Source organism: Agelaius phoeniceus, chromosome 6, assembly GCF_051311805.1.
Source record: "Agelaius phoeniceus isolate bAgePho1 chromosome 6, bAgePho1.hap1, whole genome shotgun sequence".
NCBI lineage: Eukaryota > Metazoa > Chordata > Aves > Passeriformes > Icteridae > Agelaius > Agelaius phoeniceus.
This window is the reverse complement of record NC_135270.1, coordinates 33099496-33111674: the sequence shown is the minus strand read 5'-3', so window position 1 is coordinate 33111674 and position 12179 is coordinate 33099496. Positions and strand designations below refer to the sequence as shown.

At 37.3% G+C, this 12179-nt stretch overlaps 1 protein-coding gene across 4 annotated transcripts in view; it reads right to left on the bottom strand.

The window, feature by feature from the left end:
* Positions 1–319: 319 nt before the first annotated feature.
* Positions 320–12179, bottom strand: part of RASGRP1 (RAS guanyl releasing protein 1) — a 38188-nt gene continuing 26328 nt past the window's right edge. For all 4 annotated transcript variants that reach the window (XM_054635134.2, XM_077180366.1, XM_077180365.1 and 1 more), the window contains exons 9-17: positions 11583–11858; positions 10305–10385; positions 9553–9657; positions 8465–8574; positions 7672–7816; positions 6933–6969; positions 6217–6363; positions 4623–4999; positions 320–3299 (exon numbers count right to left, since the gene is read on the bottom strand). In XM_054635134.2, the coding sequence (XP_054491109.2) occupies positions 3165–3299; positions 4623–4999; positions 6217–6363; positions 6933–6969; positions 7672–7816; positions 8465–8574; positions 9553–9657; positions 10305–10385; positions 11583–11858 (1413 nt within the window). In that variant the 3' untranslated portion in view covers positions 320–3164. The remainder of the gene's footprint in view (positions 3300–4622; positions 5000–6216; positions 6364–6932; positions 6970–7671; positions 7817–8464; positions 8575–9552; positions 9658–10304; positions 10386–11582; positions 11859–12179) is intronic.

The window sequence follows — 12179 nt, the reverse complement described above, 5'->3', positions numbered from 1 at the left end:
AAACTTGGCTACTGTGCTGTGAAATCTTCAAAGTTACCACTCTTAACAAAAGTGAGAGAATATGATAGTAAATACGGGTGCTTTGTAATACTTGGAACAGTGAGTAACAACACAGTGTTTTTACTGTGTCAGCCACTAAAATACCCAACAAATAATCTGCAAATACCTAGCTTCCCAAGTTTTCCCAGGCACCATTCCAAGGCTCAGAGAAGGTAAAGCTGGTCTAAGACACTGGTACTAGGTTAATGCTGCAGAAGGGTCTCAGATAACAGTCAAGGAAGATGAGTATAGCTCGTATAGATTTCTCTGAGATACAAAATCAGAGGTGGCATGAAATGCAAGTTTAATATTTTTCTGTTATAAATATTAAACCAAAATCTTACAATTTATATAAAATCTTTACAATCTGTACACTTCTTCAATCTTTTCAGACAGCATTTCAAGTTGCCATAGAGATCAGTTACAACAAAATAACAGATGCTGCTAGAACAAAAACGTATTTCCAAAACATATATGAGCTAATCTAAAAGCAATTGTATTTAACCTCAATATGAACAGTAGCCCTGCCTTGTTAATTATCATACTCCTCAATCTGTGTACTTTTAAATCTTTAAACAATCAGAATTCACACTTAAATGAATGGGGAATGGTGCTTGTTCTTTCTGCCTTCTTGTAAGCACATCTGGACCTAGAGAAGGAAGAGGTGTTTCCATTTGACTTGGCCATGAGATAAATTTCAGTATCACTGTTTGATAACTTCTAAACAGCACTTCTAATTGTGTCTCTTTTTCCTAACATAAAGCAGCTTGAAGATTAACACAAAGGCACGTGATTTTTTTCTGGGTAGCACTGTCAGTTTTAAGTTTCCCTGTAGTCAGGTTCCACTGTTAAGGTGGGGTGAAATGAGAGAACTGTTAGAGGCTTTGGGCAAACAGAGAACCTGAAGGTACTTAGAGAGCTCTGAAGTTATCCAGGTATCAACTGACTTCTTTGAAGCAGGAAGTTTCCAGCACACATGAAGCACTGCACACTTGTTCTGTAAGACATTCCTGCAAGCAGAGCCCTTTTAAATCTTTCAAATTGAACAAGCAAACTTCACAGAGAAACATTAAGTTAGGACTTAGAACTTTACAAATCTGTGGTCATAACTCAGTTTGGAGTATTAAGTAGCTAGTTACACAGTAGCCTTTGGGCCAGCTGCTGATATTAGGGAATTTTCCTTTTAACTATGAGGTTTTGTTCATGATCTCCAAATTCCATCATAGACAAAGTATATACACAAATTCTATTCAAATCCAGAGTTTAGACCACCAGTGAGCACTTACCTTGGCTGTACAATAAGATCTATGAGTCTTAGCTGCTCCTCTGGCGTATTTTTTAAATAAGTGAAAATATATTCAACCTTTATCTTGTTTAATAGTTGTAGAAACAGACTTTTATTTGTTAAATGTCTATTAGAAATACACCTTGCTGTAGTTCCCTGAATAGAGGACAAAATCAAGAAGCTCACAGAAAATGAGTAAACCAAGTTTGCAGATATGACCTGACAGCCATTCTGATTGCTTCACTGACCAAAGTGCAATTCCATGTTACTTGTTAATAATTCAGGCTTAGTGTATGAGTTGAAAAAAGCTGCACAGCCTTCAGAGCTGTTTTTTTCCTATGCATTTCAGTTATTTACAGTAATGTTACAGAAAATCTACTACTACTACTCTTTCCCTCCATTTGTTTTTACTTGTACATGGAGTTGCAAGCACAATCCAATTTCCAAACAATTTTGAATCACTAAACTGGCAAATATTTTCAAATTAACTTTATAAATAAAGCATTCATGTACTTGATAATGACTGTAATTTGTAGATGGAATGTATATTTATGCCACTTTGAACACAAAGCACAGATGCTATTGTCATTGACTAAATTTCAATCTATAATGGAACTGGAAACTCAGAAGTGTTGAGCATTAAGTGGACTTTGTTTATGATGTTTGTATGTGTGATGACAAATATACAACTCTAAGCATACAGATCCTCTTGGAATGCAAATGGAATTTTCAAATCAGCTATTTTGACAGGTAGATTTATCAGTAACTTGAAAGACGTTTTATTTTCTCTTAAAAATATATACACTTTGTGTCTTTAAGTTACCTCCCTCGCACCTTTTACTATACAAAATTTACAGACATAGAAGCACACTCATCTTGACTCTTAATGTAAAGTGCATGTGAAATCCAGGAGAGAGAAAATGGAGAAATCTTGTTAGGAGCTCTGAAATACAGTAGCTATTGCACAGGGATTGCTGTACAGTTTCCCTCATAATATGGCTCTAAAGATTCTGTTCAACAATGGCATCTACTTTGATGTGAGAGAAATATAATCAACATTGTCCCATATCGAGTGTATGTGGACAAGAAGTTACTCCTTAAGCCAAGTAAGGGGAATTAAATCTTCCAAGTCATGGCATGGAAGCAGTATTCAAAAAGTCTCTATAGTCTCACTTCTGTTACTTTAATAAAGGTAAGTGTTTGAGTAGCAGAACTTCTAAAGCTCTGAAAGATGTTTTAAAAAATTGTCAGTTTATCTTAAAGTGTATGGATCAATCAAATATCATTAGCTTAGCTACTTTAATTTTCTTGTTAATTTTTGGAATTAAATGTGACCGTTCACTTCATGTTTTTAATTGGTTTCAGCTCCAAGAAGGAATTGTTTTTCTTACTGTAGTTTTTTCTATAGTTTTACTTACTCAGCTTTATCACACATTTGTTTCTATAAAACTGAGTTTGGGCCAAATTTGAGGTGACTCAGTCTTATGAATATCTACTTTGTCAGAACATTTGTACAGTAAGGTGTGCTGCTGGCAGCCAATTAAGTCACTGGGAAGTCAATATGGTCTTCAATATGAACAGAGACTTCAGCAACACTCTCACTCCTTTTAAAAGCAAACCCAGAAGATACTATTTTCATTGCACAGATAATGCTAAATTACCTTACAAGGTCAAAATTATTTTATGTATTTGGAGTGCATGTTTAAAATGTTGTAAAGAGAAACATTTCTGCTTAATATCCTTCAGATTCTCTCTCCAGTTCACTTGGTAAGCAGCTTTATCAGAGCCCCTCTTTCAGTCTTACTTTCTTCCATTCCATGGGAGATTTTCCTCTCATCTGCTAGGAGCAGTCTCTGTGTTGTAGACTGTCAACTACATGGTTTCTTTTCTGGATTGTGAGAGACTCAATTGTTTTGTGTGCCTGTTCCAGCTGGATCTTTAAACCTTCATTGTCTGCCTTTAGAATATTCCTTTCCTAAACAAACAAGAAAAAAAAATAGAGAATTGTATTTTATAGTGCAATTGTTTGAGGACTGTCTGGTTGTATATTTAGGTTGACCACCATAAAAATAAACTGGTGTAGCTCTCATCAGAACCAGTAACTTATCTGAATATTTCCACAGTCCCTGCTCTACCCTTTTGTATACTCTGACATCTTTCCACCAGCTGGTATCTGACTCATGTCCACAACCTGCACTTATCCACCCTCCACTGCACCTCTCATAACAACAGCAGTCTGGGGAAACAACAACACAGGTCACACTTTACCACTCTACTGCTGCAGAAACTGATGTAGCAGAAGCCATTCATTCATAACATCATCTGGTGTTTAGTGATTGAGGTCGGAAGGAGGGAGCAAGGGCAAGTGTAAATTACAGGGCTCACATAAATGGGGCATTTTAAGGAATACATTTTTACAAGTTACATCCATGCTTCATATCCTTGTATTGAATATACTGTTGATTGAAAGGGAAGTGGTTTGTACTGGAAGATTGTCTTAATCTTGGTCTTAATAAACCACTCATCTTTGATAAAACATGAGTTCACTTTATCAGCACCAAGGGATATTTTGAAAGTCATAGTCATCATCCAAAGATTAGACTGTGGTCTGTGGTCATCACAGAATAAATATTGAGAAAAAAGTATGAAAACAAGTCTTTGTTCCTCATAATTATAGCTGGATCTATCCATTAGTTGCGCCTTTGGAATTGCAACAGTCTCTTTAATCTGTCTGGAGAGGTGTTTGTACAAACCTGAGCCTGGGCCCCATGTTTGAGGTGACACAGTGTTATGAATAGCTGTTGTGTCAGAACACTTTAGAGTAAGCTCAGACACAATGGGGCTGATGCAGGTGAAATTTAGCAAGAAGCATCCTGTCCACAGCAAAATATCTTGGTGGTCATTATACTTGCCAGTTGAACAAAAGCAGAGCTCCCTACCCTCTCAGCCCCATATATCCTGTCGCCTGGGGGAGCAGAGGCCACCAAAATCAGGAAGAAATTCAGAACTATGTTCCTCATTTTGTCCTGAGTGATTAAATTATGTTCACATTCTAGAACAGACAGGGATCAGTGTGAATGTCTTCAAAGCCCTATACTAACACTAAAATTTATCATTTAAAAAAAGCACTGCTGGAAGTTAAAGTGGCAAAGACTTTATGATGTCATTCATGGATTGTTCAACTGCAATTGGAAATCACTGGAGTGAAGTGACACCTTGCCACCCAGCCACTCCCCCACACATCAACCACTTGACCATACTGTTGTGTAAAACAGAATTTGTTCCATCATGTATGTACCTGCTCAAGTTCCTGGTATGAAGGTTTACAGCTGTGATGCTCCTCCTTCATTTTCTGGCTGGAGTCCTTGTTCTCCCATTTAACAAATGCCTTTCGGCGGCCGAGAATTGGGCTTGGAAAGGTGGAGGATGCTGGAGCTGCCTGGAGATAAGGATTCTCTGGCATCCTGTGTTCTTTCTTCTCTCTCCGCTTACGAGACACGTCACCAGCCAGCAGTACAGGATCAGTCTGTGTACTTTTATGAATCACAGCTGGTTTCAGTCTCACTGAGATTTTCTGAGCTGAGGAACCCATGAGCATAATGGTTCGATCCTTGCTGTCTTCACTGTGCTCCACTACTTCTCCGTTAGGAAAGGTGAATGATCCTTCTTCTTGTCCTTTAAAATATATATGGTAAATTAAGGCAAGCTCTTCTCCCGGAAAAGGAGAAACAGGAGGCATGGTAATTAAACATGGTTTTAATAAATAAAGCATTTATTCCTTACTGACTTTTACATTCATTGCTCTCCAAAATAGATGTCATTAGAAGTTTCTCAATGTTGTGTCCCTTGAAACAACTCTTAGCCCTGTCTCAGTAACACAAATATGGATCAGTAAGAAGAAAACAGGTGTGGCATCAAGGTCAGCTTGAGAAAAACTTTGATCTGGGTAAGAGGTGGTTATTACGTAGTGCTGCAGTCATTTCAGACACAATCACAGAGATGCACATAGTGCCAAGAGAAATGGGCTGCACTGAGCTCTACATATATGCTAACAGGAAGTGTAAGGTGGAATCCAGCAGTATGAGTCTTAAATATAACACAAAAGATTGATAATCAAAGTGGCAGGAAGCAGATTTGAAGAACATTAAATACTGGCAAAGAACAGGAAAGAAATTCAAAGAAAGCGAATATGCAAAGAGTTGGAACATCAAAATCCAAATAAAAACAGAAGCAGCCTGGTGTTTTCAAGGACAACATTCCTCCTTTGGAAGCCTACACAGAAAATTTTATACAGTTTGTTTGATATAAGGAGAAAAGAACAGGGAAGTGTAGATTTTTCAGTTCCAATTCTGTGGAAGATGCACAGATGGATAGGAGTTAGAGATTCAGCTACTGAAGTGGAAAAAATAAAGACAATAATTAGCTGTTGCTTTTCCTAGCACACAGATACATAGGAAACTTTATAACCTTTATAAACTCCCCATTAAAATTTGAGTCAGAATTGTAACAGTGCAGAAGTCAATGTTACAACCTGCTAAAAAGCAAGACTTGCTTGTCACAAGGTGAGAGAGTTAAGGAAGTCTGTTAACTCTTCATGTCACATGGCATCTAGTTCTCATGAGTCTGGCAGAAGATTTACCCCTTATTTGGTGGAATTTGTGCACCATACACTGTGTAGTGTGACAAGAGATCTCCCAGAAAGGGAGTCCATCCTTAGTCTACAGCAGGAATGGTGTTAATTGATACAAGCTAATGTACACCTGTTTCTAATTTCTATGTAGACAGAACACTGCAGTTAACTCACAAAACCTAAAAGGATGCTGTACAACAGCTTTAAAAGAAAAAGGAGCAAAGAAAGGAAAGATTATCTACATATTTTGATCTTTTCTCACCATGGAATTGTTCTTTAACTCCTACTGGGCAGAGGCTTGAAGCAAGAGCAGATGTTGGGCTGCTGTCTGCAACTGAAGTTTTGGGTCTTCTCTTACACTCTATCACAACCAGGTCTTTGCATTGCTTGTGACAGTTCATCCCACAGTCTGTAAACAAAATAATGGTTACATGATTCAGGGGCTCTGGTGTAGCATCTAAGCACTACTGCCCTCCTGGGAAGCAAGAAGCCTTCTTTGGTGTTCTCTACATGCATTACCTGTAACAATATACATCTGTAAAACAACATCCCTTTGCTATACATGCCTAAAACTCTTTTTCATTATGAAAGTACAAAATGGCACCATTCAGTCACATAAGGGCTCTGACTGTAGGAGCTGCAGAGAAAGCTGATACCTGTATGAGGAAGAAAACTGCAAAATAGATGTTAGGAATGTGCTGCACAATATTCAGAGTGGTGATGTTTGTGTCCAAGGTCTGTTCCCAAACCCTCTGAATTCAGTCATGCCTTGCAAAGCATTAGAGCTGTCAGTCACAAGTCCCTTCATCTCTGCATTTCTTGTATCTGTCATACTATTCTTGATTCAGTCCTGTCCTCCCTGGGAGGTCAGATTAAATGGGTCTGTAGAGATATAGCCATAGATCTCAGGATGATCACAGGTTTTTGTCATTCCCTATCAATTATGGATTAAAATTAACAAAGTATAAAGTACTTTACCTTTGCATCTGTATCCTTGTTTAATGACTCCCCATAGCTGAAATTCAAACAAACAAAAAGCCTACATATTAATATATTTCTCTGCATGTTTGATACGCCCAGATAAAAAACACACTAAAAGCTCCACTCTTTTCTAAGATCTGAGCACTTGCAGAATATCTTCTTTTTCTGCACTTCTAATCATAATGTCAAAATAGAACTATTTACCCCTTTACCATAAGGTAAACAGAGTATTTTATGTGTCTCAATGACAAACAAAATATCTTGAGCTAATCTACTGAATACATCAGCAGATGTGGCAGTTCCTCAAGAAGCTGTGGAGCTGGAGTAGATGGAGAATTCTTCTGTCTCAGCACCCTTGTCTGATCTCAGCTGAATAGAAGATTGGTAGGACAGTCAGTTGTATGAAACCTTCCATGCTACAGGCAGAGGCATGTCATGTCTGTATCAGGACATGAATTCTAGCAGCCCCAAGGAGTGGAAGGCTTTGCATTTGGAAATCTTGCCTGAGACTGTTTCTGATGACATAACCAAACCCCAAAAAATATGAACCATGTTTAAACATACTGGCACTGCCAAGAGGGGAGAAAAGGGTACCTTAAACATCTACAGAGGCAGAAGTCTGGTGTTCACTGATGTTTTATAAAGATCCATTTCTGTATATGACACAAGGCAATTATGAGATAAAAAGGCATAATTCCAAAGAAAGTTAACACAATTTACTAAAAAGTAAGCTTACAAATCCAGCACAGTTGTCGCAGAAAGTGGGCCTTAAGTAAGTGGTCTCCTGGAAGTTGTGAGCAAAGCCAAGTCCTAATTTGGAATAGATTGAGCTAGCCCTCATAAAGTAAGCTGTTATTTCATCCCTGCTAATCAGACCTTCCCTGGAAACAAACAAGAAAAGTTGTTTGTGAGACATAGATTTGTCAAATGCATAAAGAGAATTAAACATCTTTTTCCTTCACATTTTATAATAGCAATAGTTTAATGCACAAAAAGCTAAAGTGATCTCAGTAATCTTGCCAACTGCTTCCAAAGTATACAGAAGCTGATCTACACATTTAAACTGCAGACTGACAGGATAAATGGAATATCTGCACATGTGATGCAACCTCAAAACTACTTCATAGTAAACCTCTGAATAATCACTACTGTATTTTCCCATGCTCTAATATGTTAAGAAAAATGTTCCTGATGTTATCAAAATATACATTTGCCAATTCTCTATTTTTAAGGGAAAGCTTTATCATAGGAAAATTCTTTAGCAGTATATAGTGGATATAATTTGAAAAATGTTTCTTTTTCTATTGTCTGTTTTCCCTTCTAAATGAGCTTGGATACCACTGCTGTAAGGCCAATGAAGATGTCATTCACAACATGTTTAGAAGATGCTTTTGTCATTTATGTTTTCACTTCTGTCTGTGCTTGAAGAGGATGCTTTCAACACCCTAATGATAAAGTACAACTTAAACACAAAACCCCCTAAATCTCTCCCAAAACAGATGCTACAAATTTGATAAGCAGGCACTCACCAGTCCTTAGCCATTACACAAAACGAAAATGGGAAACTGGCAGCAATCTTTTCAAATTCTTCCTGGGAAATGTATCCATCCTGATCATGGTCATAATTCTTGAAGACAGACTGTGCAAGGTAAGAGCATAATAGTTTATAATGAGGATGGTCTCAATTACCACTTTAGAAAGCCTCCACATTATTCATGGATCTCATCTCCCATCTTCTCCCAGTGTATATTAAACAGTGCAACAGCCTAGTTGCATTTTTTGCTTGAGACTAAAAAAGCATTATGATTTTTTGGTTTGCAGCAAAACATGGGACTGCAAGCTCCACAACACAATGACAGCTGTTTTTTACTTCTGCTTTAAGACCATTCTGACCAGGCCCACATATACAATTTGTACTAATGCTCTCAATTAGTGGTCTCCATGATGGTTTCTGTAGCCAAATGAGTATAGCTGCCTAGCTTATTTCATTGGGACAGTGTTATGAGAAAATCAGTTGTAGGACAGAATTGTCAGGCAGATAACTGTTTCCATTTGTGGAATGTATTACTGTTTGTCACTGCTGCAAGGCAAGGTGCACACCCAGAATAAACTTAGAAATATATTCCAAAACAGTGTGTATCAAAGGATGCCTCACAATATTAGAAGTGCTTAGAAAGGAAAGCAATGAAGCAGGTAAGCAAAGACAAACTCTTTACATCTCTACCTCTATCAGTTTTGGAATCAAGAACCTTAGTTGTTTCCCATAAAGCAGGGGATCCAAAAGGAAAAGAAAAAGCAATTGCTGCCTGTAACAAAGCCACTGAGAGGCCTCTGCATCAGTAACATGATGTTGGAGGCCCTGGTAGAAATGGATTCCCTGGCTCCCTGAAAGAGTGCCTCTGCAAGTACACAAACCAGCATTCACACCTCCTGCTGGCCCTTTACCCCCTGAAGGAATTTCCATCCCTGCCTCATGTCTGCTGCTGCTGCTATTTACAGGTAGGCAAAAGTATCTGTTTGTGAGGACAGAAGGCCCATCCCCATATTTTCTCATACCTTGAGATTAAGGTTATAAAGGTTTATAATAGTATGAAGTACACTGGCCAACCTTACTTACATCTACCATCCTCTGAACGTGTTTGCTGATGGTTTTTGGATCAGGTTTTGGAGCCACTCCTGAAGCCCAGTCTGCAACTACTGGTGGTTTGGAAGGTGTCATAGGCTTAAGAAAAAAATGAAAGGAACTTCATTATTAGCACATGGAAAGATTTTCAATATTACACTTTTTCCATTTGTGTCAGTGGACTATGTGACACAAGACTGCAGAAATGACCTGTTGGACCCAACATCATTCTTTTGATAATTACATGGTGCTTAAGCTCTTCCTTGAACTGTTCAAAAGAGCAGTCATTCCTTAAATTGTCACAGTTCACTGACAGCCCTGTAAAATCACCATCTTTTCCATATTAATAAAACAGGAACAAAACTACCACATAACCCTCATGGGTTTCATCATTTGAATCGTATAAGATTCTCCATTTGAATAAAACAGTATCAACTGCCAAGATTAAGACTGATGTCATGTCTCTACACAGCAACTTCATTTGTCTTTGTGTTCATATTATAAAACCTTATATGGTGTCAACTCTGCCATATATTCCATCTTAAACTTCATCATCAACCAAACAATTTGTGCTTTAATAGATTTCACTCAGTCTACAAAGCTAAAATGTTTTCAATTTAGCATATAGTAAAATAAAATACTAAATAGAATGCAAGAGATAAAATTTTCTTTTAAAAAATCCTGGTTTTAAATTACAATCACTCATAAAAGCCCTCCTTTTGTTAAGAATCTGTAAAGGCCCTTACAGCAGCTCGGTGACTTCGTGGCTCTCGTGCATATGAAAGTTCATAAATTTCATCTTCTGTGTAGTAAAGATCAAGGGACAGCTGAAAACAAACACATTAGTTTAATCCCAGAACAGTCACTACTACTTTATAAACTTGCTGCTGGAGTGCACTCATATTTTTTGGTGATTTTTTTAATGTAGATTACATTTAGAAAAAAATGAACTTGAGCTGCACAGGTGTTCACAGTGATTTGAAATGTGTCCAATTCTACATTACAGACTGTTCTTGCCATTATCTGGAAATCTCTAACATGGAGTATTGGGAGTTCAGAAGCTCCTGCATTGAAATGAAGTATTTCTTCTCATTTATATCCTGTAATATATACCTGCATGAAATTATGACCAAAGTTCTACATAATTGTAGTAGCTGATTTTATAAAACATTTTTTAGAATAAAAAAATACTTAGAATAATTTCAAACAAAACATTTAAAACAAACAGCAGGAAGAAGTAAGAAGTTCACCACTTCACATAGCTGTTTTTCAGGCTCTGGGCATGTGTGCTTAATCTCACACAAGGGTGCTCCCAGACAGAACAAATAACCTCAGGCACATAAGCATTTTTATCTATTAGCTTTTTCCTGAAACAGGGCTTGTAACCAGAAAGTGGAAGTGGGCTATCTGGTTTTTCCAAGGTAAGATACTTGTTAAGGCCAAACAAAACTGAGAAACAAGAAAGGAAGATTTACTCTTTTAATAGAAGGTAGCATTTTAGCTTACTAGGAGAAGCCAAAACTATAGTTTTAACAATGACCTAGGTAGTATAAATTTTTCAGTAGCATGACACTGACTAGATATGACTGGGAGTGAAATACATTAGCTATATGTGACTACTGTTTATGTCAGACAGTTTCTTAAGCACCAGAAAAAAACTTGGCTAGAAATGCCAAGTATCTGGAGGGACTGAACTTTTGTGTGATTTTGTTTTCAACACAAGGAATCTTCCTTACTGACAGTACAGAGAGTAATACAGTGAAGCAGAAATAAACATTTCCTTCCCTTATAGAAATAATTTGAAGCATACTGCTGAACTGGCACCTCTACCCTTGCTGCCACATAAATCATCACCAATTTCTTCTCTTTATTCCTGAGCATTTCCCCTCTGGGGAAAAAATATTACAATCTTATGTATTCAATTAATTTATTCAATTAATTAAGTAATGGGATTCTCTATTTAGTTATTTGATAGGTATATGACAATTTTAATTGGATGTATTTATCTCATCTAACACACTTACTGTAAGCAAGTGAACAAGGTCCATATTAGCCTCCAGGGGAAGTGGCATTTCCTGGAGTTGTATCAGCTCATCTATGTGGTTATACAGAGAATATAGTTTGTACACATTAATCTTTTTGTCCTCCAAGTAGTCTGGCATGCCCTCATAAAGGGATATCAAGTCTTTCAGGTGGACCCCAAGGATTGGGATCTTAAAGTTACTGCACTCGTTATAGGCACGTCGGTAACTATCATAATTTCTGTAAGACGAAAGCAATTCTGTCATTTCATTAAACACCTAAAAATAAAAAGAAAACCAAAGAATCAGCACTTGTTACTGTTTCTGTTTTTGTCATACAGCCAAGAACTTCCTATGTTATTGTTAAGAAATTTACTCTTGAAAAAAGTTTTAAAACTTTGAATGAAATCTAGGTATTCTAGATTTCCTATTCCCATAAATTAGGTACTAAATATGTACCTAATCTATAATGCTGGTCTCTTCTTACAGTCCCCATTTAGTCAAATGAAAAGAGATGATTTTCTCAGATCAGGGGGATCTGAATGCAGTCAATGTGTAGGCACAGCACAAGCTCTCTGACATTCATAGTAGCAGCCATCT